This window comes from Rhamphochromis longiceps, linkage group LG15, assembly GCF_057381845.1.
Source record: "Rhamphochromis longiceps isolate RC_006_pf linkage group LG15, R_longiceps_female_GT1.1, whole genome shotgun sequence".
Classification (NCBI taxonomy): domain Eukaryota; kingdom Metazoa; phylum Chordata; class Actinopteri; order Cichliformes; family Cichlidae; genus Rhamphochromis; species Rhamphochromis longiceps.
Genome location: NC_140571.1, coordinates 37,932,734 through 37,960,244, shown reverse-complemented (window position 1 = coordinate 37,960,244; position 27,511 = coordinate 37,932,734). Strand labels below are relative to the sequence as shown.

The 27,511-nt window shown below is 38.6% G+C and overlaps 2 protein-coding genes across 2 annotated transcripts in view; both read right to left on the bottom strand.

Annotated features, from left to right (window-relative positions):
- kdm4b (lysine (K)-specific demethylase 4B) overlaps positions 1 to 14,034 on the bottom strand; it is a 42,969-nt gene extending 28,935 nt beyond the window's left edge. The window contains exons 1-6 of the mRNA XM_085381663.1: positions 13,901 to 14,034; positions 10,815 to 11,255; positions 10,280 to 10,455; positions 9,419 to 9,533; positions 8,799 to 8,992; positions 1,713 to 1,762 (exon numbers count right to left, since the gene is read on the bottom strand). Coding sequence (XP_085237789.1) covers positions 1,713 to 1,762; positions 8,799 to 8,992; positions 9,419 to 9,533; positions 10,280 to 10,455; positions 10,815 to 11,228 — 949 coding nt within the window. The 5' untranslated portion in view covers positions 11,229 to 11,255; positions 13,901 to 14,034. The remainder of the gene's footprint in view (positions 1 to 1,712; positions 1,763 to 8,798; positions 8,993 to 9,418; positions 9,534 to 10,279; positions 10,456 to 10,814; positions 11,256 to 13,900) is intronic.
- Positions 14,035 to 14,501: 467 nt separating this feature from the next.
- Positions 14,502 to 26,140, bottom strand: uhrf1 (ubiquitin-like with PHD and ring finger domains 1). The gene is made up of 17 exons (XM_085382360.1): positions 25,994 to 26,140; positions 23,484 to 23,646; positions 23,040 to 23,306; positions 22,090 to 22,241; positions 21,164 to 21,379; positions 20,538 to 20,653; positions 20,220 to 20,406; positions 19,960 to 20,083; positions 19,745 to 19,852; positions 19,506 to 19,610; positions 19,171 to 19,277; positions 18,909 to 19,071; positions 18,662 to 18,799; positions 18,228 to 18,327; positions 17,907 to 18,055; positions 17,407 to 17,505; positions 14,502 to 16,121 (listed from the first exon to the last, which is right to left on the bottom strand). Exons 2-17 carry the CDS (start codon positions 23,634 to 23,636, stop codon positions 15,975 to 15,977), a joined length of 2,331 nt encoding a protein of 776 aa, XP_085238486.1. The 5' UTR covers positions 23,637 to 23,646; positions 25,994 to 26,140; the 3' UTR covers positions 14,502 to 15,974.
- Positions 26,141 to 27,511: the final 1,371 nt, after the last annotated feature.

Here is a 27,511-nt window from a genome sequence, read left to right as displayed (position 1 = left end):
TCATTTTTAACATTTTACCAGTGTAACCAGCAGATGTATGGATAAAGGACATCTGGGCCAAGACTGTCCATTTCCCTGTGTGTCAGTCACTGATTACAATATGAATATAGATACACTTATTTAAAAAAAAAAAAAGCTAAATTACTGCAGCGTGACAGCTGATGCTTTCAAAATTACAGCTGCCAAATGTGCTCCTCTTATCCCTCCACATGGACTTCCTTCCACAGGCTGCTCAAATGTGACTGGTCAATACGACTCTAAAGCCCAAAGCATCTCACTCCTTGCCCTACAGATTCTGCATATTTATAAGGAAACCTATTTAACTTCGTGTGTGTGTAGCCCACAGGAAAAGGTTTTAGACCTGGAAATGCAAAACCAGCTTCCTCGAGCTGTCTTTCAGCCCCTCACTATTATGTGACCGAACCTTTTTGAGTTTAGTTCATCAATAACAGTTTTTCCTTATAAGCACAGGAAGTGAAATACTGTCTGAATGCTTTGGTTTCCTTTGTGCATAGAGACAAACTCCATGTATTGCACATAGATCAATGGTACATAGTTAAATTCCACCCAAGAGTGATAACTAGCATATAACTGGGAGAGTGTGTCTATTTAAAGCAAGTCTCTCTTCTCACCTCGATATCTTTTCCCTCACTCTAAGAAACATTCGATACTAAGGTTAATCCTCACTGATCAAAACAGAGAATAAGAGTAAAAGGAGAACATGGGTACTGGAAAAGAATGGGGAACAAAAGGAAACATCTTGTGTCAAAGAAAGATGGCAGAATGGTATCACTTCACTGCCTCTTATCCACCTTAGACAAGATTTCTAGATTTCAGATGAAATCCTCATGTCAAAGCGCTGACTATAAAAGTCAACAAAGAATATAATGCTGAGAAATTGTTCTACTTTTTGTTTTTTCACCCTAGTTGAAATATGTTTGACGTTTTCACTTTTCCACAGATTTCTGACAGGCGTTAAGACCGTTCATGAATCATCTACAGCCAACACTTCCTCCTCGGGATAATAAACATTCATCAAAACATAGTCCAGAACAACTGGCCTTGATTGTGTGAGTTTTTCAAGTTTTCCGTCATTACTTCTGCAGAACAAACAGGTGCTGCTGGTGTCACTTCAGACAGCTTCTACTATAAAATTCAGCATCCATCCTCATCTTTTTAGCATGAGTGACTGCACACGTTAAGTGCTTCAAGCTGCTCTTTCATCTGCTGCTCCATTTTAGCACAACCAAGTGACCAAAAAACAAAAATATATAATTTTATATATTGTGGCAAAGTGGCATTATCAAAGTTTTTCACTAACTCAGTGCATATGCGCCACACTGTTGATGGTAAGGACCACTGTGTTTGTCAGAGGAAAAGCTGCGGGAAAGTTGTTTATTGTGAGTGCTAAACAATGACGTCCATGCTGCGGTTGGGAGAGGAGAAGGTGAGATGTAGCTCAAAAGTCCCGCTTTGTTTTCTATTAAACGATGCAAGAGGGGGCAATAAGCGTGCTTTGAATGTGTGCTTGTGTGTATTCAGGGGATGTGTTAAGTGTGCAGCACGTGTATGATTTTAATGGCGTGTGCTCTACAGGCGGAAGCACTTGCTCTGTCACTTAACGCATGTGAGTGAAAGAGATAGGCAGGAAAGCGTGCTGAAGTGGTGAATAAACAAACTTAAATGGATTTTAATTGAAATTAGCTCCTCACCTTGTGCCAGCCTCTCTAGTCTTTTGCCATGCTCAGGAGGGACACTGTACCTGTGGAGACAAGAGGAAAAGATGACAAAAAGTCAGACACCTCTGACTTGTGTTGAACTTTTTTTAACCTAATTTTCACCTTCTCTTTCTTCCAATTATCTTAAAAGAAATCAAGATGTACAGAATATTTTTACATCTCTAGTGTGAACACTTTGCTTGTACTAACAGCTTAAAAGGAATCTGCAGTTTTGCTGAGGTGAATCTGCAACTTCAGGAGGTCTTCTCATAAAGCAGATGTGTGGATAAAGCTGGGTTGCATTCTTAGCATTAAATATATCACAGAAACATTTTCATTGATGATTTAATTCATTCATCAATTGCTTAAGATGAACACAAAGCATATTTAACAGGTATTTATACTATAGTATACAAAGTCAATGCATGTGTTAAAATGTCAAACAGCAAGCATGTGGCCATGTGACAATTTGACTTGAGATTCACCGTAGTATTAAAAGCAAACAGATGAGCACACAGGGTAAGATGCTAGAGGGAAACAACAAAACACACAACCTGTTACGGTTTTAATACGATTTAGAGTCAGAGCTGTCAGAAACACACCACGGAGGCTCATGGTTATATGTGCATTACTCTAGTGATTGACTTGGTGCAATTAAGAAGAAAACTTTGAACAAAAAATGTCAATATCTAAACACTGTAGCAGCGAAAGAAAACAATTATCATTAAAAATATTTATAGTGAGACTGGGAGGGAAGGAGAGGTTAGTGGAAAAGATCAAATGAGCGGTGAAGGGCAGGACCAGGAGATATTAGTGTTTTGGGAGTGCTAGGTTATTTCTGACCTCTCAGCAATTACTGGTTTGATGAAACTGCCCATGACATAACCGTCACTATTCCTCCCTAAAACAAATTCTTGTTTTTGTAACTGACATATCTGTGCATTTGGCAAAAGCCCTTCTTTTTGTTTCTTTGTTTTTCTTAAATCACCTCAATATTTTACATCCTTTTGTAACAGTAACCCTTTGGCCTTGGTGTTTGTGCTAGAGCGAGGTATTACTATTGGCAGTGTTCGTGCTGATAATACATGAGGTAGGCACTGCAAAGTACGTGGCATTACACCAATTGTCATATGCTAAACTTAGAAAGCAAATTTCTTTCTAAAACAGAGTGGGAGGAAGGGAGCAGAGCTAAACTATAATCTGCTCATTTGTGAAGTTATTACATACTCTTTATTACAGCAATTAAATCCTCGGTATTGTTTAACCCTCCATAGACCTTGAGAAATGAAGATGGGTGGGGGGAGGAGAAAAAAAAAAAGCCTACATCTCTGCTTTCTTACAGAAGCCTTAACAACAAGAGAGATGTTTGAAACAAACTGAGAAAGAAGTAACAAAGAGAGAGACGGTGAGAGGCCATCGCACCTAATGAGAGACAAGAATGGACAAGAGAATAAGACTCACAGAGAGGAAGGAATGAAAATAATTAATAAAAGGAAGCATAAAGAGAAAGTCCATTCCAGTCAGAGACGCCATGAAACATGGCGCCACACTGCCACCTGTAGACAAAAGATTAGACCGTAGCTGGAGCTGCAGCCTCCTTCAGTGTTTTATTGTAAACACTAAAAGCTATGCATAGATTTTAGCTCCAACCTGACATTGGGTTATGGGCTAATGTTGTCACAAAGCTCTGCAGGCATTCTTATGAGTTATGACCAGATATATCACTCGGGTTTTGGGTCATATAGCGAGCACGGTATACACACGGTATACACACGGATACAACTGAGTGCAGCATTGTAACGCAGTTTAGCTGCAGCTCCAAAAAAAAAAAAAAAAAAAAAAAAAAAAAAAAAAGGAGAAATAAAAGAAACAAACAAACTGTAAAACGAACAGCAAAACGAAAACAAAATGAGCTTCGAGTAATTCCAGCATCTGTGTTCAGCTAGGCTAAATACATCCCCACACCTCTCAGCTGAAGATTAAATTGATATCGATCTTTTCCTCCAACTCAGGAACACAGAAAACAACTACATCTAAACCGAAGTTTTGGAGTCCACCTCTAAAAGCTGTTTGGGTTTTTTTGTTTTTTTTTTTCTGTGTGAGGTAAAATCACATCAGAGCTTTCTGTGCAAATATGTACATTTTTCAGAGAACTCCATCCCAGAGACAAACTAAACAAATCAAACGATCAGCGTGAGTCCTCCTGTTCCCCTCCGTCCGAAGGCTGAGGTTTCCATGGCAACAACACGTATGTCACTCTGCTGGCACGGTGAGAAACGCACAAAACAACGCACGGCAAATGAAGGCTTGAACTTTTACACCTCTCTGGGGAAGAGTGTTATTTACCCAAGGTGGGACACCTTTCCAGGCAGGTAGAGATAGAGGGGGGAGCCTTGACAGCACGAGAAGTGCCAATGCATGTGTTAGTGCGCCACTGCAGACATGTTGCACACACACTTCTTTAAAAATCTGTAAACAACTATGGCACCGTTAAAAAGGAACTTTCAGCTACTAAAAACATCAAGTCAACGCTGAGAACACCCCACTCAACATCCGAACTGCAGCTGCATTTCAACTTCTATGCAGATTTTCAGCTCCCCGTTCCTCTCCTCTGGGAACTGTCAAACGACAATGCTTCAAAACCATCGGACTACAGAGGAGGTTGAAAACTGATGGATTCATAATGAACTCCACCCTTCCTGGGAAGTTGCAGCTGGGCTACACTTCAAAATATCCCTTTCAATTCTCTTTCGTCAGCCTTTCCCTATCTTCTAGTTGCATGCTCAGAGGCTAATCTTTTAACTGACAGCATATCTATTGTTGTGTGTTGGGGTAGATGGATGATTGACAGGGTTTCAGCACTGAAAAGAGAAAAGAGAATGATGGAGGGATAAAGATGGGAAGAAAGTGACTGGCAGCTAAGGGTGAGATCTTCCACACATCCACTAGAATGTGTGCGATTGGCACTAGTAGTTTTGGTAGGGTCTGACTTTGATGGGAGCAGAGTTGCATGGGGAAACGGAGTTAATTTCACAATCGGCTGCACTATGAGAGGAGAGGAAGTGAAAGACAAAGAGAGTGTGTGTTTTAAAGGACCGTGCTCTGTTTAACAGCCTGTAATTACCCCACCACACACAAGTATAAAAGTGAAAATGATTCAGTTTCAGTGGGGGGAGAGTGCAGGTGGGTGGGCTTGGTGAGAATTAGACAAGAGAATTCAACAAAAGCATAAAAAGTCTGGGAGAAGAAAAAGAGAGAGGAAATAAAACTCGTACATCTGTTTAGTTGGGCATCAATTAGTCAGACTGATGTTAAAATAATGTTGTTTTTTGTTTTTTTTAATTACAAGATTCTCGATTACCCAATTTGATAATGGTTAAAAAAAATAAAAAATAAAACAGAATCCGTCACAGCACGAAGGTCCTGGGTTTGAATCCACCATCCGACTCTGTGGAGTTTGCATATTCTCCCCGTGCCTATGTATGTTCTCTCTGGGTACTCCAGCTTCCTCCACAGTCCAAAGACATTTAGGTTAGGTCAACTGGTAGTTCCAAATTGGCTATAGGTGTGAATGTGAGTGTGAAAGGTTGCCTGTCTCTCTGTATTAGCTCTGTAATAGACTGTAACCTTTTTGGCCTATGACAGGTGGAATAGACCCCAACCAGATGCTGGATTCATAATGAACAGTTACAGAAAGCATTTTTAAAAAGACCACAAAAGGAAGAAGCAGTCTTTTTAAAAACAAAACAAAACAAAAAACTTCTTTCTGCTAAAATATGTCTTGTACATTAAAACCAGTTCATTTCTGTTATAGTGAGCAAAACTGGTCTCACATTGGCTATGATTTGCATACCTCTCTGGCTACACAAAGAACATTACTGAAATTTAATAAATTCAGATAGGGAGACGACAACAGTAATAACACTGCCCTCAAGTGGCTGTAAAAGGATTTATACGACTTTGGTGTGTTAAAAAAAAAAAAAAAAAAAAAAAATCTATGAAACAGCCCTAAATATGTAACCAACAATTGTTTCTATAATAATCTTTAAACACGGATACAAGAGAAAGACAGAAACACCACACCTTCTTAGCAATTTAATAAACACCGTGGAGGTGTATTCAAACAAAGGAATACTGCATACACAGACCTCCATAAGCAATGCAGCAGTGCCAGAGGTCCAGAACATGTAACACCAGACTGAACACTGCAGCTCGATGAATGTAATTTCATCTGTCAGACCACACGCACTTTGACACTGAGTCGTAGTGAAATATACTCATGCTCACTCGGAGGTCTGAAAACAAGACAGATGATTTTAATGAGGTGACATCACAGAGAGGGGGAGCTATAACACATAGACACATGGTATACCACTTCAGGAGGCAAGCAAGAGAGGGGAAAAGGTGGCGGGGAAGCATACTGTGAAAAGAAGGAAGACAGGTGAGAAAGAAAACAGAGAAGGAAATCTTTAAAACAACAATAAAAACCCACAAACACACACATACACAGAAGCAATACTGTATTTCTGAAAGCTGAGATGACACTGCTCCCCTCCTGCAGTGATATGGATGGAAAACAAGGTGGAGGGAAACACACACACACACACACACACACACACACACAAAAAAGACAATCAAGGAGCAGAAAAGGTAAGAAGAAAAACATTTTCCCCTCAGGAACCATGTGACAGAAGGAAATACAGACAGCAGGCAAGAAAAGTATAAATCTGAATCACAGCACTACCTCTCCTGTACAACAGGCTCTATAAAGAGTTTAAGCAACTCCCAAATGTCAAGGTACAATGAGACAAAAATTTATATCTTTGTTTTTAATTTACCATTCTTCAAAGTACCGCATCAGACTAGAAATTGAAAAATAAATCATGTGAATAAGATAAAGTGACAACTAGCAATTATAAAGAGAAATAACTTTTGTGCCTGCTGTTGACACAAAATGTAACAAATAACATTTTTTACCCGGCATTGAACAGAAAGAAACACTACTTTGTTATTGTTTGGCATTACCAATCAGTCAAGCTTCAGTTTCAATTTGTATTTGCTTGAGTCCAAACCACATAATTAGTCAATTTCATCGAGATGAATGATTTGGCAAAAAAAATGTTTAAATGAAAACATAGTTTAATTAATTTCAGTTTTACTTATATAGCAACAAATCAAAACAGCAGTCACCTTAAGGAACATAAAGACCCAACACTGTAATTGGCGACAGTGGGAAGGAAAAACTTCATTTTTACAGGAAGAAACATCCAGCAGAACCGGGCTCAGAGAGGGGCAGCCATCTGCCGGGACCAGTTAGGGGTCGTGGCTAATGGTTTGCAACGAGCGCAGTAGCAGTTGTGATTAACTTTACACACAGCTAACCTGATACCAGAACCAAAGAGGAAGAGGGAGGAAGGACAGCTAAAAAACTAAACTACGCTATATATTCTAATCACTCCCCAGCATCAGTTTTTACTGCTATGTTCTGCTTTGGAGACTTAGTACATAGACATCAGTTTGGACCCAAAATCAGGTCAGATAAAGGCAGACAAGTTGTGTCTCTAAAGAATGATTAAGGAGTGAAACGAGTTGAAAATTTTGCCAATCATTACTGTCCACACTTATAATAAACAGGATGTAGTGAAGACTTTGACACAAATTTCAAGTTATAAGGCATCCATGTGTAAATATAGACACATTTGAGCTATCCAGGACAAGCATTGCATTTACATAATCAGGTGAAAATTAGCGTGCAAATGACTGCAAATCTGCAAAGCACCCTCTCACTCTGTCCTTCGCAAAGCTCACTGCAAACAATTCAGGCATTCAGGTAGCAGAATCCAACTTTCAGCCTATGCTGTCACTGTTGTCACTTTAAATAAGAACAAGCTGTCGCTATACAATGTTCATTTTGTGACAAGCCTTAAACGAAACTCGCTGTTTCACCGCCTTTTAGAAAGCCGGTGGAAAAATGGGCTTTGACAAGACTTTGGCTGAGCACATTCTGCACTTAAAGATCATTCATGGGGTGAGAGAAGCATCACTCTGTAATGTGGCGGTACACTCACGAAGAAGTAAAGTGATTCTGTAGTCCCCACACAAACTGTAAGAAATTATACACACACTTTGAACTCTAAATACTGTTTAGTAAGCATCACTTTATGGTGATGCTGAATAGTAATCTTAATTGCCCCTTGGGGATAAATAAAGTATTTCTGATTCTGATCACTGTCATACATTTTGTTTTGTGGATTAAATGTTCTATTTTTATCCAGCATTTCCAGTTATCTGTATTTTTATTATTATTAATTTATGTTTAACCATTTCCTGATAAAAATACACAAATGTTCTCAGTCCCTGCTTCCATCACAGTGTGATCCTGGCTACAGAACTATTAGCACATTCACAGCCTGCAGCAGCTTAACTGAGGTAGAGGAGCTGTGGTTTGGAGGCAAGTTTCCCCAGTTACACTGAAACAGTGCACTCAGTGACATACAGCCAAGGCTAACTGGCTGGCAGTGAAGCCATCTGAAACAGCAGTAGCTTCAAATGCAAACTTCTGCATGACAAATGTGTCCCTCTCATCCTGCATTAAGTGAAACAGACACACAAGCCATTGTTTTCGATGGCCAATAAAACTGCTGCAATATTAAAGATTAAAAAAACAAAAAAGAATGACAGATGGTACAAACAGTTAACCGCTGATGGGGTCACTTATTACGGCAGCTTGTTTTAATTTCCACTTTTCTTTAAAAAAATAATAAAAAATTATTATAATTGTGCTTTTTATGTTCTTTTCTGCTTAAGATTAAATGAGAATTGATCCTAAAAATACTATAATATGACTTCTTTTTTCAAAACCAAAGTCACCGTCCTGTGCTAGCCATGAGAAAGAATACAGCTTTAAGACACTTCAACAAATGGCTTCATCTTTTTGATCTGGGACCTTATCCATTTATATGTATGTATGTATGTATGTATGTATGTATGTACACCCATTTTAATTAGAATATAAACTTGGAACTTCAAGTGGCAATTTGTGTCACATTCATAGAAGGTCAGGAAAACAAAGTGACTCACCAGGACTTGGACTGCCCGAAGTGCAAGTAATTGATGCTGTAGAGGTCCATGTCTTCAGTGTGCCAAGCAAAGGTTGTCTTCCACATGCCAAAATACAAGTATGGAGTGTTGACACCCTCAATGACGATCCCACATTCCTGCTCCACCATATCCAGCAGTGTGTTTAGATGGCCGATGTTCCATTCTTCAATGTTCTGGAGAGCATGCAATTATGAATATCAAGTACAAGGGAACCTGCACGCTACACTTTCATCAGTCCATCAATCTCCATCAATGACCACCAGATGGTGCTGTAGTCATATTACTCACTGAGCACGATTTTGAAAGTTACAACAGCAGCAAAAATCTTGAAATATAAAAGTTGTAAACTCCTAAAGCAGCTTTCTATCACAATTACATGGTGCATTTTAATTAAGTTATAATAATAATAATAATACTACTAATGGTGAAAAAACAACCCTGAAAATTGCCCATTGATGGAAAATAAACTACTATAAACCTATTAGGCCAGAAGTGGTTTATTTTTATTTAAAAACAAACAAACAAACAAACAAAAACAAATTCAAGAATATTTTAAAAACTTAATAAAAATTGTCATTATCCAGACAAACTTCACCCACCTCATCATAGATGGAGCCGCTCACATCAGCACCATAAAGAGGTGACACAAACGTCAGGTTCTTCCAATACTTCCTCTCGAGGTCATCAAAGTCTTTGTGTCGTGGCGTGCAGTACCTGCAAACAGAACAGGACAGGTTGTATTGTAAGCAGTTTTGTGCCCTTCAACTAAACCCTCAAACAAGCACTGTGCAAACATTTACAATCAGCAAATAGACTGTAATAAAATAATTTAAGTCCAATGTATATAAGAGTTTGAGCTTTTGTAGTAGTTCTGCTACAGTGCCAAGGTTTTCATTTGTTACAGTATTCTTCTGCCTTAATAGTTATAGCATCTACACGACAATTTATAAAGAAAATGTTTATAAAATTTAAAAAAACAACAACACAGCAACATAATATAGTTTGAACTGGCTTTTTACCGTCACTAGCACCACAGCTACCACTACCCACCATGACCCATTTCACTTATTTTAAGACAGTATTATTTTCAAACTCATGGTTATCAGGACAAACAAAACCTTCAGCTTTTTAAAATACTGTGCACTGGTGTTAAACAGTATTAGTTTAAAACAGAAAACCTGTCTGTTCTTTCTGGCACCCTGATGCCAATTGTAGGTACAAATAACACAATTCCTGATTTAGTGTGAAATATTAGAATGCACTTTTATTGTTTATTTATGTTCTCCATCATCGTAGTTGCACTATATTTAGTAACATTCATGTTTTAAACCATGCTGAGTAAGAGCAATAATTGCACCATCAAAGCTTACAAGGACACTATCGTGCAAAACATCACGTCAGATATTGCATTTGTATGCAATCATTTACGAATGAAGCCCCTGAGGTTGGGACCGACTTACTTCTTGCTATTGGCCAGCTTGCGGTATTCACCCACAGTCATAGATTTCTTCTGAATGTTGTACTGGGTGAACAGACCCGACTGACCCGTCACCACTTGGCTGATGGGAGCTGGAATCACCATGTCCTCGATTGTGTCATAGGACTTGCGTGGCTTCCATCCCGCAGGGGGAATCACCTGGAGAAAAAAAAAAGACGCTTAACCTTTACAAGGTCAGCAGATTCAAAATCTATTCAAATTCAAAGTATGCAGATTAAACCTTTGGAAATTTAGATGGTGGATTCTGCTGATATCAGCTTAAAACTATAAATGGTTCTTACAAGCATTTTCTAACATGCTTTGATCATTTTAAACATTAGTAATGATGTTAGATTGAACCTTGGCTATGCAAAAACAGGTAGGAAACTAAAAGAGATGCACAGGATTCAAAATGTTACAGCAATACTTCACTAAAACAAAACAAAAAACATCTAGTAAGAAGACTGAAGTGGATATGTGGGTACATATATGTGTGTGTGCCTGTGTCCTGAAATCACCTTTGCCAGGCCAGCGCGATGAGCTCCTTGACTCTCCATGTAGGCGATGTATTTGGCAAAGTCTTTGAACTCCTCCATTGTGGGCCTGAAAGTCATGATCTTGCAGCTGGGGTTCTTGGCAGCAGCTGGCGGCAGGGGGGCCGGCAAAGGTACGGGAGACACCTCCGCACCTGGAACAAGTTCTGGGGCCACATTTGGGTCTGCAGGCTGAACTGGATTGAGGTGTGGAGCAGCATTGTGTTCAGAGATTACCACTTTATTCAGGTTTTCAGCTATTGCTGGCTCCAGAGTGGGAATCTGGTTTTGGGCTTCATTTGAGCTGAGAGTAGGGGGAGACACTGGGTCAGGAGGAGTGGAAGAGGCTGGGGCGGGGTGAGGACCCAACACATCTTCCATGGGCATGTCGGTAGCCATTGGCTCTTGGAAAGATTGCAGGTAAACCTGAGGAGGAAATCAGTGGTGTTCAGGGCACACACAGTCTGCCTCAAATACATTCAAATTACTGAGAACTTTGCAAAGGAAAATTAGACAAAACTGCAAGTGAAAGAAAAGGAATCTATGTTTTAAAAATATTTTTCTAAAAAGGAAAAATCCAACTTTCTGACTACAATGTGTGATTATTTTTGTACATTTAAATAAAAACAAAAAATTAAATACTGAAAAAAATATGGAAAATTAAAAGATTGAGTTGTTTGGTCTTGTTTATTTTTAAAATCAATCTTAGTGCAATCTACACAGCTGTTAACACAAAAAAAGCAGACCGGTCCACTTCCTTCACCAAATAGGGGTGTCCTTGATCATAACATTACTGAAGGCACTTCCTAACCTACATTTTAGAAGTGTCACTTCTGCATCTTGTCAAATTTTGTGTCAAACAAATTCAATGGCTCTCATTCTCTTAAGGCTTACCACAGACTTTTTAAAATCCAAATGTGAACATAAACACCAGAAAGTAGCAAGCACTAAAACTTCATTCAAAAAACTCACTCTAAACCATCTTCTCTCATCAGCACTTTCACTTTATATCAGTGTTTTTGAATATTCAGAAGCATTTTTAATTACCACTGTTTACATTTTCAAGCTAAGTTTTAATACCATGATTTAGGGTTGTTGTTTTTTTTGTTCTGTGTAAGACAAAACCTACAGCCTTCAGTTTAGCTAATTAACTTAATGTTATAACCATTTTAAAACATCATTTAAAAGCTTTACCTATTAAGCTGCCAGCAGTCCACTTAGATTCACTTGTTTTAATAAGATAAAAATCATTCACTGCCCTCTCATCAGCAGCAGTGGATAAATAGACAGAGCCTAAAGTACCTAAGCAGTTTGTATTGGTGGACAGTACCTCCCCCAACCACCTCTCCAATTTGCAAGTCGCTGCCGCAGGGCTAGACAACATTAACGGGTGAGACTTTGGATAAACTGACGGGACATTGTGACTTTTGTTGGACTAACTAAACCTTTAAGTAATATTTTCATTGGTTGGTTGAGCCTTCATTATGCAATACCATCACTGCCTCATGGCAGAAAATTGTATCCAGCCAGTAATTGTGCAAGTGTGACGTTTTAGGATCAAAATAAAGAAATACAAATAAGGATTTGAGTTTTTGCATTTAGAATAACAATAACCTGATCCTAATTGATCCATCACTTATGTGACTCCGTATTCATTAATCTAATCATGTTATACATATTAACATAAGACAATATCAGTGATCAATGCATCCATGTTCCTTAAAAGGTGCATAAATCAAACATTTTTCTTTTTCTCCAAACAACTACCTAATAAGGCTATCAACAAACACCCTGTTGATAGGAAGTTAATATCTGCTGGAAGATCAACTGTGGCACTGTGAACAACACGTGTGCAGTTCACTTCACAACTTTGCAGTGACTGTCCCCATCTGCGCTACAGACAGCATGTTCACTGTTCAATCACAGTTATAGAAGCGTTTTAGCTTTGTTTGGTGGGTCAAGGAACAGTAACCATTTTCAGCGCTGCACATGCACTAAAAGATACACACTGCTGCATTGCTAAATGTGCCTTGCATTATCCTCATTCACAACTTCAAACAGATCTTACGCCCACGAGGTTAAAACAGCAGTAGTGTACTTCCCACTCCGACTTTCTGACACGAGATAATGCAAATTGCGCTTCGTTTGCATGAAGCACAAAAGCCCACAGTGCATATGAAGAAATGTGCTGTAGCCTTAAGCGCAGCCAAGTTTGAAATTAACGAAAAAAAAAAAAGGATAAGAGCTAACTAAGTTTGCTTTGCTGAAACTGACATATAATCCTCGTAAATACAACTACTCAGTGACCGAGACATTTCATAACACATTTCAAAGCATTCATTTCTTCAAAGCCCAGAGCAACAATTTCAAACTAGTTTTACCTTTAAAATTAATTCTGACTGATTGGAAAGGGATTTATTACATCTTTCCAATGACTAACTGCTTTAAACGCCGGGACCCTCTTTCTAACTGAGACTGACCTACTAAAGTGAATGGAGGCCACATGACCCCCAGCTGGCTCATCACAACAAACAGGGGCCTTTAACTCCATTTAGGCCTAAAACTTAATTCAACTGTGCAGCAAGCAGCCCCCTCGAGAGGGTAAAACTCATAAAATATATCAGTTACCCAGGTGGGTCTTTCTCGGCTTTGTAAGTGTAAAACGGCGCTGCTCGGTTGCATAGTATCAACTTATTATTGGCAGCTACTGCTAAAGGCGACCATAGCCCTGCACAACTGCCAATAACTATTAGCATTTTAACCCACATAGTGAACAAAAGAAAGCCAGCCGAAGCTCTTTAAGGTCCGTAAATTGCACTGCCTGTATAATCGCTTAATGCAACAGCAGCACATAGGCACATATCAACCATTTCATTTTAAGGAGCTACATATCATCGTGTCCTGACGCAAATGTATTCCTAGCCAACGCTGGCTAGCTTCTGCTTAGCTACTTCCATATCTGCATTTAGAAAGGAAAAAAACAAAACAACAACGACGGAACACACTCCGTGAATAGACGAGAGTATGGTCTCTGCAATTTACTAAAATAAATATAAGTAAGGAAATATTACCTCCTGCGGCAAACTATAGCCCTGTCCCTGTTTCGTTCAGTCGTTTTAGTTTCGTTTAGAACAGATTCCCTGGATCGATTTTCTTCTAGCATTAGCTTGCTGGGCTTGTCGTTGAGGACGCGCCTACTTTCACCAATTGCCTTCTGAGTGGTTTAAACACGTGATGGACGGTTACTAGGAAACGTATGATTGGTTTACTCGGTTACCGACACGCAGAGTAACCAATTAAATCAGACGTTTGCTATTCCATGGTTTCCGTGGCTCTCACGCAACCAATGTGTACGTCACGCACGTACACACTGCCGGGTTTGCTCAAGGTTGCTATGCTCCGTTGGCCAAGAGAAAAATAAAATACCCTCAGAGCAGGGGTAAACACGTTCAGCCGTCCTGACTACACTTGTATCACTTTTCAAGTTTCATATCTAAATTGTAAATGTTAGTGTTAGGACAGCTTCCCACCATGACATTATAATTAAATGTAAAGTCACATATCAATTTCGAACATTGTTTTTCATTTAAATTCCTACTTTAACTAAAAACTGTGAAAAGGGTAATATGTGCCCCCCCCCCCCCCCCAAACATTTCCCCCCAAAAACACGTGTCAAATTTTTTACTTTATTGAATAACACTGAAAATGCATTGACAAAAATTCTGCACAAAATATGTGCAATTCTAAAACTACATATCAAAACTACAGACTAAAAAACAAAAAAAAAAATTATACAATTTCAGAAAATATACATTTCCCAGTCTATGCAAATATTTGTATCTCCATCAAAACCCGAAGTGCTGGCACGTGGATAAATAACACACTGCTGCTGAAACTCACTGAACTGCATTTATAAAAAAGACAAAAGGCAGTAAAATTCAGTTTAGTTGAATTTCAGGATCAGCATGTGGAATTTCCTTAACATGTAAATCAAGCATTTTCTGTTTTGTTTTTGTTTGGTTTTTTCCTTAAATGAGGTCAGATAACACAGGTGACCACTGGAGACACAAAAGGCTGACTGAACACCCCCTACATAGATGGCAGAAATAAGATTATAAAAAGATGAAAAGTACACTTTTAAACTTTAAGAAAAATACAATTTTCTAGACAAATACATTTACGTGTCAGGGACATCTAGAGAGCTTGATAGATGGGAGTTCTACATTAAACTCTTGGTTAAGCACTGCTTTTTCTTTGGACTTTAATAAAGTGAATCTTTTCAAAACAAGGGATATCCAAATCTATGCCAGAGGATAAAATTTCTTTAGTAATCTATCACGTTTGGCATCTGAATGTTTTATCAAATTCATAACAACTTTTACAAACTTAATATACAGCTAGAAACATTCCTGTATCAAAACATTCAGGGAACTAGTATAGCTAGAAAATCCAACATCTGATGACTAGGCTACTTGGCCTCAGACTCAAGTGCAGGAACACAAAACTGATCTGGGTCAGTTTGCTCTTGAATGTTGGATATCATCTATATCCAAGAGAAACAGTGAGATTTTAATAATGTAATCAAGCCAGGAAAAACTTTTTAAAATCTCAACTGCGTGATCAGAATTAAGACAAATTGCACCAAAATGAGGGCCAACCTCACAGCAAAGCAGAACAGACTGGATGATAATAAAATCCTTGAATAATTACAAAAAAAAAAAAAAAAAAAAAAAATATCTTCAAACAAGTTGGACAGAATGGCTTAACCACTTAACATCCTCTTTTAAAAGAGCTAAACACAGATATTTAGTTTAAAATGATACAATTTACATCATGGATAACATTAGCATTAGTTAATGAAATAGACTGAAGCACTTGGAATTTAAAAAAGAAAAAGAAAAAAAAAGTCGAGGTTGAAGGTATTAATGGAGTAACGGTACAGCCAGTTAAAGGGATTTTTAAATTTATCTTTTAACACCACATCATTGCAGATCCAAGGTGATGATATTATTGAAGTCCACAAATATTGCAGTTTTATAATCATAGAATATATTAAAAGAAACTGATTCTTTATTGCCTCTACTGAAAACGGCCCTTACAGTTTACGTCTCATTTCCTCGAGGGCTGAGTAAGTAGCACCAATGATCACCGCCCGTTGCTGTACCCTGGGAAAAACTGATTTAGAATGTCTTGCAGGGATTTGTTGACCGACATGGAGTAGTTCTTGCCCAGGTCGTGCCTGCAGGCCGGGCAGGTGTACACCTCTGCTTTGAAGGACCGCTGAAGGCATTCCTGAAGGAAAAAAAGTAGAACAAGTTCTTGTTAAACAATAGCAGGTTTTGTTAAATAACAATTTGTGATGCATTTATCAGAGGTGTTAGTAGATCAAAAAGATACTCTAAGCACCAAAGCAATCAATGCTATCACTGCAATACAATAAGTTTTCACAACATCACTCATTAAAAACATCCATATAGAGCCTTTCAACATTCTCAGCAAACCCCATTATAATACCTCGCTCCATACGGCAAACAGCTACACCTCCAGCCAGTCTGCCAAATTTCTAATGTTCAAAGACGACACCACCCTAATCAGGCTCTGATGAAGAGGAGTCTGACAATCTAGTGACCTGGTGCAGAGAAAACAACCAGGAGCTCAAAGTAACTGTGGCAATAACAGGACTTCAGGAAGAATCCAGCCCATCATCATGCATCGCTGCCAGTGGACACTTTCCTATTCTGGGAACAATTATCTCTCAGGACCTAAACACACAACCTAATCAGCTCCCTTATCAGGAAAGCAGCAGAGGATGTACCTCCTGTAGCAGCTGAAGAAATTCAACCTGCAATGGTGCTACAGGAGGTACCATTAGTGAATGAATCCATAAAATATCACAACTAGGTGCAACAAAACTTTGTGAACTCCATTACTAATAAATGCTTTGCATTCTGCTTTATTTGACAACATTATTCTGTTAAGTAGCTTACTACGTGACAACTATGAGGAATACAAAAGTTAATATGTAAAGGTTTAAAGCTAAAGTAACAAGAGCACCCCTGAAAGGCAAGGGCTAACATACTTCAGTCAGTCTGTTTTTTTTCCCCCCCATTACAAGGTGATGATGTCGGCCTGTTATGGAGTCACGGATATCGTTGGGCATCAAATTGCAAAAATAAAGTGTGTAGTAAAGCAGTTGATATATTACTCTACATGATTTCTTGGAATTTTTTCCAAGGTCAACTTTGACCTTGGACACTAACAATAAAGGTTAAGGTCAAATGATTAACCAACCTAGTTACTCATGTCTCCTAATGGCCTAGTATATTGTTGTGAAGCTTGAAGATTTTGTATTACTGTGATAGAAAATTGAGATGAATAAAGTGTTTACTGATTTTCACATTTAAAAATGACCTTGACCCAATTTCTAGCAAAAATAAACCAGTTTTAGCTGTTACTGGTATCTACTATCACACAAAATTTAAACATGATCTCTACAACATACTACAGAATAAATATTACCAAGTGGTAAATTTATTAGAGCAACAACTCTAGATTCGGGACATTAGTAGTTTCTTACCCTGCAGACATTGTGTTGGCACTCTGTGGTGACGGGCTGATAGACCACTTCTTGGCAGCAAATGCAGAGGAAAACTTCTTCAACTTTGTTCAAGAATTTCTGCAGAAAAAATAAAAATAAAAATTAGATCAGTTTTATAGACAGTTTCAGTGGTTTTTGTTTTACGGAGGAACACAGGCTTCTTATTTCAAGTTGCATTTACTATGCACATAAGTTTGAAATTTGCAAGTGATTACACTTGCAAAAGCACAGTGTGGTTTTAAAATGTTGCACTAAGAGGTTCCACCCAGCAGCCAACTGTCACACAAACCAATAATATTGGTAAAGTGAATGGTTTTTATAAAGCACTTTTCTACTTTGAGCATCAAAGCACATTCACCCATTCATACAAGCACTTTCCCAAATAGTAAATTCAGTAAATGTTTACAAAAAAACAACAACGACAACAAAACACTATTAAAACATTGTGGTAATTTGAACAAATGTACAGATATTCTTACCGGTCCAAGTGACAGTGACTCCATGGCTTCATCCCACAGCTTCTTGTTTAGCTTGTCATTTTTGATGAGTGCCTTTTGCTCCTGGGACAGCTTGTACATCTCTACCTTGACTTTCTTAGGAGTTTTGGCTGGTGGGGTCTTTGAGGATTCTAAGAGAAACAAAGACATTTTCCATTAATAAGCAGCTTCTAGGATGCAATTTTAGTTAAGCTGCTACATAAAAACAATGTCAAATACATGAGCAATATCATGTTTTTTACATTTTCCAAAAACAAAGCACAGTTATGATATTAGCAACTTCCACATAGACAAACAACATACCGCTGCCCTGAGATTTTCTCTTCCTTTTAGCCTTGCTGGGTGTCGCCTCCTCTTCCACTTCATTTTTGTTCTCTTTCTCTTTCTGATAGCCTGCAGGATACTGGAACAATAAAAGTAGTTTAGTTTACACTACAACAATATGTAACAGTCAGCAGGTAATTAATGAATTGAAAACATCTAAGATGTAATGCATTTATTTACAAGGCTACATTAAGTGTATTACATTAAACTTAATATTTTTAGTAATGCAGAAGCTCATTTTCTCAACAAAATACAGAAGAACACAATGTTTATTTTATCCAGCACCAGGACTAAAAAATATCCACCATTGCTGAAAAGAAACAAACAAAAAGTAAAGAAATTTAAAAAAAAAAAAAAAAAAAAAAAAAAAAAAAAAAAAAATTGTATGGACAATATAATCTAATGATCTCTACCTGCATGGTGAGACCCAGTTTCTTGATACGTTCCTTGCCTTCTCTGGTCCATGGTGCTGGTTCGTCATCATCACGCTTTAGCAGGTACCGCCAGACCAAGAAGCCTGATTTTCCTTTGTCTGGCCAGTACTTCACCACCTAAAGTAAGACAAAGATCTCAAGTAAAACTAAAATAGTTGCAATATTGTGAAATCACTGCAGATTTTTTTACCAAAGGCAAAAAAGAAATTCTAGTTTTCCTTCATACCTTATATATTCCATCGTATCTGTTCCCTTCCTCGGGGCAGTATTTACTGTGCTTGCGTCCCTTGCAGCTGCGTACTACTCTAACTGGTTTGCCTGCCTTCCAGTTTTTGGCTTCTGCTCCATTTTTGTCATTCACAGGGATGTTGCAGTTGAGAGCCAGCGCCCTGATGAGGCCCAAAAACAGATGATTTACATATGCAAAGGAAGATCTAAGCAGACAAATTGAAAATTAACACCAGTAAGTTTTTATAGCCTTGTCATACCGGTTCATGTGTGTAAGTGTCTGATCGCATGATTGCTCCGCAGTCCTCTTGTTTCCAGACAGATCTCGCCCACCAGAGCCAGTGTAGGTGAACTCATTACCATCATCCTATAGTTTAAGAAGCACCAAAGATATTAAAAACACTAAACTTCACAAAGTTTCTCATCAGGCTATTGCATAAAATAAATAGTGTTTTCAAATATAACTGCTAACACTTGAAAAGCAGTATTATTTGACACCATTTTGATCAAAACAACAAACAGCAAGCTCCCCCCCCCCCCCCAGTAACATGTTCTCACTACTTTGCTTTTCTTTATAGAACATACAAAAACATACCACATCATCCTCATAGCCTCCTGCCAGGACCAGAGAATAGGCACCATCATTGCTCCTGCCATGAATTCCAGCTACATGAGGCCTATGAACACCAGATTCACTGACCTAAGGGTGGGAAATTAAACAGTTATTATTATTATACCATTATTATTCCAAGGTACAGGAATAAGTCATCACAAACGATGATAAGCCATGAAGTGAGGAAGGAAAAGAAAACAAACAAAAAAAACAAAACAGACCTGGACTCTGAACTTCCATAGGGAACCGACAGGAATGCCAGGGATTGGGCCGTAGTGATTGGATGGAACAATGGTGCACTGTTTGGTTCGACCGACACAGGCCATACCCTAAAATAGGAGATAAGGCAAATCATTTATGATGTGTAATTGTCATTCCCATAATGAGGAAAAAAAAAAGCTGATAAGTTTAAGATTCATATTGTGTTAGCACTCACCTTGCCCCAGTCCCTTTGGCTCGAGGAGCTAGCAGAAGCCATCTTAGCTTTCTTCTTGCTCTCCTTCAGCTTCTCTCCAGCCAGCACAACCTCACTGACATCATTACGACAACCTGGGCAATACCTGCGAAATGTAAAGTAAAAGGTAAACCCGAGCCTGACACACTGATGATAATTTTTTAAGTCTTCCATTCTAACATTTGATGATTTTGTGGCTCTGTTCAATTTTAAATGAATGCTGGATTTCTGAATCTACCTACCAGTCCTCATCCTCAGGGATGGTGGTGAGTGGAGGATTCAAACAGTAGGTGTGATAGGCCATGTCGCATTCATCGCACAGCAGCTGTTTGTCAGGATCCTGCTTGATGCCGCAGATGTGGCAGTTACACCAGCGACAGTTCTTTTTGGGATCATCTTTACAGTGCTTGCACTCAGGTCCATTTGATCCTGAAGATTGCATTCATTTTGATTATGCATTTCATTCTGCAACATTCCTTAGTGAAAGGTTAAGTTCAGATTTCTAGATTATGACTACTGCTACACATCTTTGCAATTTTAAATGCAGTTTTTAAACCCACTTTTTAGTGGACTCTCAGATCCAGCAGGGGCGTCACCCAACGAGCCAGGCTCCTCAATTTTGTAGATTTCAGTGACGAACATGATGCGGCAGTCATTAAGAGAGTCACCAGCATCACTACATTTTAAACAAAAAACATAAAGGAGCCTGTTAGAATAGTCAAACAATATAATCTAACTTCCTCCTGCTTTCCATGTTGTCCAAGCTTAAACAGAAGGTAAAAGAAATGACAAACATGAGGATAACAGGAAGCTTCCGATGCATGTACAAAAAGGTTAGTTATATTTTAGGTCGTCATCAACACAAAACTAAACCCGTTTGATATCAGATACAATAATCAGACGTAATGTTAATGAAAGCCATTTATCCTCCAAACGACCATACACACAGTTGGTTAAACTGTCAAAAATTGTTTCAGTGGCATCCACTGATACCACAGCAGGAAATTAGCTTCTACACACCTGCTGCTGCGGCATTCAAAAACCAAACTATGAGATACTGTTACAACAGACCTTAAAGAAAATGTTTATCATCTACCACAGCCAGTGAAATGTTCTTATATGTGACAAGTCGTAACAGATGCTACAAAGCACAACAACTCCAACTTGTATGCAACGATGGCCTTACCCAAGGATAATCTTAGCATAGATCTCTCGCTGGGTGCGCGTCTCCCGCTTCCTCTGGATCTCAGCATCATACCAGTAGCCACGTTCCTTGGGCTCATCTGGGTTGTAGTTAAGCATGACAACCATTCCTGGCTCCAGCTGGTGCCACTGGTACACAGTACGAGCACGTGGCCGAACGTCCTTTGCCAGCAGCTGAATCACACCATTCTCTGCATAGCTGTGAAAGTAAAAACGATGAATGATTTTGCAATTCAAAGACAAGCAGTGCTGCAGCATGGCCAAAACATAAAAAACACGTCTGAATAGTAAGGACCAGTAGTCATTGCAGCAGGTTTGAACCAATACACCATTCACATGAATGTTCCCTCCAACACTAATGTGCTTGCCATCTAATAAACAAGAGCACCTTTCAATGAGGGCACATATCAACAGAGCAATGCCTTCCCTTTATATATATTGTACTTATTTAACAAATGGGAAAACCTGTTTCATTGTACAGTCTCACTGAGCAAAATGAGAACTTACAGTTCAGAGTCCGTAAAAAATTTTTTTAAAAAAACATTCTTCAATGTAACAACTGCATTGCTCGCAGTATCAAATTTAAACAGGACCATCAGTTTTCATCTCCAGTGTGTTTGAGAAGAGCTTTTAAAGTAGCTTACATCGTGTCAATGTATTTGTTAGGATATTTAGCTGCATCTTCTTAGATCTTTCAATTAACATTTTCACTGCTGCAACAAGTTGGTTTGTAGAATTACAACACCTGACCCACTAAAACCAAAATCAGAGCTCAAACTGCTGAATGATGACCATTAGTACAGAAACTCTGCTCTGTGCTGCTACATGACAAATACTGCGTTGATACAGTGATGTGATGGGGGGAAAGAAAAAAAAAAATTAGTCATTAGTACGAAAAATGATTCTTACTCTTCATATTTGACATGGTACAGTATATCCTCAGCTGGCTCTGCCTCTGCAGCCTCTTCTTTGGGCGTCTTTGTAGTCTTGGTAACGTTTACAATCTGGGCCTCAAACCATGCTCCCATGTTCAAGTCTCTTGCATCCACCAGCTCATTGATCTACACACACACACACACACACACACACACACACACACACACACACACCAAGAGTTAGCAAACTTTTGACACTTTAAAACTGCAGTCACTTTTTCAGAATAATTCATAAAATGTCTTTTGACTATTCCCCACCCAAAAATAGTTTAAGTTCACTACAAAGTGGCTCATTTGATGTCTTGTAAAAATGAAACCTTTGCACGCTGCCCTTTTTGAAGCTTGGACAACAGAACTCATTCCATCCACTCCATGCACATGTCATCCAAACTGCCTACTTTTGTAGACAATTTGGAAGACCATCACAATCACATCAGAGGGAAAGTGAAGACAGCAAATCCTAAACTGCATCCAGAAGTCTCTTACTGATAAGATAAAGTAAAATATAATATTGCATAAAAGCACAGAATGCATATTAAAAAAAAAAAGATATATATATATATATATATATATATATATATATATATATATATATATATATATATATGTGTGTGTGTGTGTGTGTGTGTGTGTGTGTGTGTGTGTATATATATATATATATATTTTAAACAAACATCTGGAGTAGTCATTGCTTACACGACTTTTTCGGGCTACATATTCCCAATTTATCTTATCCAATTTCTCTTTGCATTGTGTTTTGAGTTTGTTTTTTCTTAATCCCTATCACTTTTTTTAAGATTGTAGCCAGAAACATCAACATCACAGTGGTAGCAGTTCTACATTGTATCGCCACCCTACCACAGCTGGCTTAAACAGGAAGTAATACACATCACATTCAATGTGACCACAGTCTTTAGCGCATACCTTGTAAAGTCCAAATCCAGGGTCGATGAGTTCTGGGGCGTTTGTCTGTGCAGAGGTTCCCGCCGTCTGACCTTCTGTCTCGCCATGAGTCGAACTCTTGTCACACTCGCTCTGGGTTGAGCCGCAGCCAGAATCAGAGTCTGAGAGCTCTGCCTCTTTGTCCTTGCTCTTGACGACATCAACAGGGGGCAACTGCTGCCTAACAAGCAGCTGCACTATATCATTTAGGCCTACATTGTAATCAAATATAGTATGGCCATCTTCCATCTGATATAAACAGGAAAAAAAAAAATTGTAGATATCATTTATAGCATTTTACATTTTGTCTGTGACTAAATGCTAAAGCAGGGCTGACAATTGAGCTACAACCATCACTGAGATCATTTCAGCTACTGCACTAAAATGTAATAAAGTCATTTATTAACACCAACCATGCTGGCTCACCTGCTTGCCCCGGTAGAAGAGTCTCTGTCTCTCTGGCTCCACCTTGAAGATCTCCATGATTTTGAGACGCAGCTCGTCCACCTTGGTGAGTTTGGACAGGGAATCCACCCGATGGGTTTCCTTCCCATCCATTGTGCGGACTTGAATCCACATTGCAGCTGCCCTGTGTCAACAATCAAACACCACTCCCATTATAGCTAGTTATTTTCAATAGCACACTAATAACAAGTCTTTCCTGAAAGATTTCATTTCATCTTTTAATCCAGCAGTAGTACACACTCTGTCATAGTACAAATAGAAATGTGAGAGGAGTGCCATGCTCGTTTTTTCTGCAGTGAAGTTTAAATGAAAAACCAAAACATATCTGCTAATCATTTGTATTTAAATGCATTTCATAGTGAATAGTACTACATGGTACATATTTGAGCTTTATCTAGAAAGATCTGAAGGTGTGAACCAAACTTTCGGTTTCACCATTCACTGGAGAAAAAAAAATTATGACAGTCATTTTCTCTGCTAGCTGCATTCATTAATAAAGAATGTGTTTGCTCTAAACCAAATTGTTGATATGTGCATTTGTATAACATATCAGAAGACAGACAATTATCATCAACTTGAGCTTTATTCAGACAACAGCCAGACTGATATCAGCATATAACAGATATATTATATCAAGAAATATGTTATAAGATAAGGAACCAAAAATATGATTGGGCTCATTTTTGGAATCAACGCAACTACTTCGTTTATCCAGCAGAGAGCGCCCAGAGACTATTTACATTGATCACAACTGTCTGCAGCACATGTAGCAGAATACAAACAGTGGAGCAGATGGTGCTGTTAAATTTGGCATTTTCTACATAGTAAGGACCTTATTCATTTGCTAAATACATTGCTGTAAAGTTAAACAATAACCCCACCATTTCCCCTTTTAAATATAACTATCTCTGTATTTATATATATATATATGTGTGTGTATATATATATATAAAATTCTGTAACCTCTGTCGGTGCTGTGCTTTTGGAAACCGAATTTCCCAGAGGAACCCACCCGAGGGATTAATAAAGTTTTATCTTATCTTATCATGTTCTGTGCATATATGGAAATTACCATTCAGTATTTCCTTATCAGGACCATTGCCCCCTAAAATAAATAAATACGCGCGCACACACACATACATATATATATATATATATATATATATATGCAGTATCACTTGTGCTTTAGATTACGCAAGTCATATAAAAATTTGTTTCATAATTATTTCTGAATATTAATTGATTTTCTTACTGTATGTTACGTTTTTGTTTGCTTTCGCATTGCTGAATATTTTTTTTCACGAGTTTATATGATAATCAAATTCTCATCTAACTGAGAAAGTTGCAGTGATTCAGAATTTGCATCGTAAAAAGCTCTGCGTGGAAGATTGTCAAAACACTACATCTGCAAAATCCATCCCTAGGATTGGCTGTTTTTGTTTAGTGATCACAACAAGTTAAGACGAAACGGTCTCCAGCAGCAGAAATATGACCGTCTCCCCTCCCTACTCAGTGCATTGTACTGCTGTCAGCACTGTCACTTCAACAGAATATGAGAAAAGGGAGGGAACGGGCTGATTTAAATACAGTGCGGGAAACTAAGCTGTAGGCCACTCCCAGTTCTTTTAAAAGCACATCCGGACGCGAGGGAGCGCTAGCCAACAATGTGCCTTCGCTCCCTGACAATGAAACATACCTAAATACCAACTCGCATGTACTTTTAAACCGATTATTATAATACTACAGTGGCTTTTTATCCGCATATGTCGTCCTTTGTTGTTACAAAACAGCAAGGGGCCAGCTAAGCGGGGGTTGCGCGTTTACTTCAGCGCTCTCAGCTGAGATCCTGTTCGCTCTGCTGGCTCGAAATAAACCAGCCGCAGTCAACAAAACATAAGTCAAAACCTCGAAAACAAACTACTTGTTCCCATCCAAGGGGTACCATTTTGCCTGCGCAAATTAATACGTTTAAACGATGCTGACGAAAATGAGATTCACGTCACGCCACACCAATCCAGCCACACAGGAAAATAAACAGCCCGACGTTAGCTTATTTGTTTTTCTTAAAGAGAAGCAGTGAAGTTGCAAAGCTAACTCGGTTTACACATTTTTTGCAGATTATGTGGACGTTCCGAAGGATAACAAGTTAAAAGTTCACAAGTTCATCGCCCACCCATATCAGTGCTTAAAGCAAACCACGTTACAATTTATTTTGCAGAGCTTTTAAATACTATATTAGCAAAAGGAAGCCAGAGTACAGTCAATAGCTCTAATACTGTCCCGAAGATTATCAGATTTGACTAATTTTGACGTTTACACTTGACTGGTTGAGTAACTTGGTGCAATAAGCCAAAAAGAAAGGAGGTAGGACTTTGCCAAGTTAGCTAACCTCAGTTTGCTAGCAACTGGGTGACTAAATCAATGAGAACAATTTTTAAAAAGTAATTAAAAAACGCTGAAATTCACTTTACCTGTTTGTCCGTCCAAGCAAAAACAAGAAATTTACTTTTGAGGGAAAACGTGCACGTTTTCCCCAATTAACTCCTTAGAAGGGATGGCACGACCAATTCTATGCCTTGGTGGAGATTGATCAATGAGTTATTCTTCAAGACTTTGATATCCCGCCTGCTCTCGCACTTCAGGTTCACCATTGGCTACTTTCCTCTAACCACATCGTGTCCATTGGGTAACAGAGCTGTCAATCTGGAATGTGACTGGATCTTATCATCAGCGCGCGAAACGACAATCTCGTGAGTACAACTGCCCTCCGAGTATTTATCGCGAGATTATTCGGCGCCATGTAAAACCGGTATCCCGGAGAGACAGATGGTGCTTCTGGTAAACAACTTCACTGATAGAGCTTTTTGATTGTGTCTGAACTATCACGGCTTCGTATTTGTGTTTAGAAATAGTTTCCAGTCTTCAAACTAATCAACTAAATGCATTGAACCTTTTGGTGGACTTTAATAAGCAGACCACCCGTTAGACTCCTATGATTCAGCTTAATTAATGATGTGCAATTAAGATACCTCCCCCTCATTTTGGCGGGAGCCGAAAGTTAATGAGACCAACTCAGTTAAAGCGCCTGAAAGCATGGAAAATGACAAGTGTATGTGGGAGGAATATGTGCTTTTGCGCACACTTGAGGCATGCTGTTTGTTTGCCTTTGAACTTGACACGTAAATAGCCTCCACTGTGCAATAAACTCCGTCCTAAAGCGCGGTTTATGTTTGTTCAGTATGGAGTAATGCGTTTGAGGTCACCTTCTGACCAACTGATCTGTGTATATGGCCATGACGTCAATCTTTAATAGTCAATTAAAAGTATTTATTTTAATGTTTCAAGATTATTTATTTTTCCTAGTTCCCGTTAAGGCACGATTTATTGTCTAACCCAAATCTCTTTTAATCACTTTAAATAAATGAGATGGAAAAAAATGCAGTGCTGACAAATATCTTTATTACCACATATTAGATATTTCTATTAAAAAAAAAAAAGCACTATGTGCAGGTTGCAAAATAAACTACAATACATGTGAAATATAAATAAATTCCAGTCAGTAGCGGGCATAATTATTTCTGTCCATCAAGTTTCTTCTACTTAACGAGTTCAGGGTTGTAGGGGGATGAGGCTATCACAAGGCAGAGGCTGGGTACATCCTGGACAGGCTGCCAGTCTGACACAGAGTCTTACATTTATATATACAGACAATTTAGAATCATAAAGCCCAACCCACGCGTTTTTGGACTGTGGGAGGAAACCAGAGTACTTGGTGAGAACCTACGCAGCCGCAGTCAAACTTCATACAGAGAAGGGCCCACTATGCTAGGGGAAAGGGGGGGAGGGGGGATTTTTTTTTAAAAACAAAGGGTGGTAAGTGAAGCAAGCCATAAGGAAAACACAATACAACCAGCAGAACAAGTAAATAACACGAGCAAAGCAACTGAAACTATACATGGAAAAAAAAACAGAAAGCAGAAGTTAACACA

Excerpts from the sequence above, each read along its gene's own strand:
- uhrf1 (XM_085382360.1), bottom strand. The coding sequence starts at position 23,636 with ATGTGGATTCAAGTCCGCACAATGGATGGGAAGGAAACCCATCGGGTG. Across the intron at positions 20,084-20,219 it reads ATCCCTGAGGATGAGGACTG|GTATTGCCCAGGTTGTCGTA; the intron begins GTAGGTAGATTC and ends TACATTTCGCAG. Across the intron at positions 17,506-17,906 it reads AGTCACTGTCACTTGGACCG|AAATTCTTGAACAAAGTTGA; the intron begins GTAAGAATATCT and ends TTTTTTCTGCAG.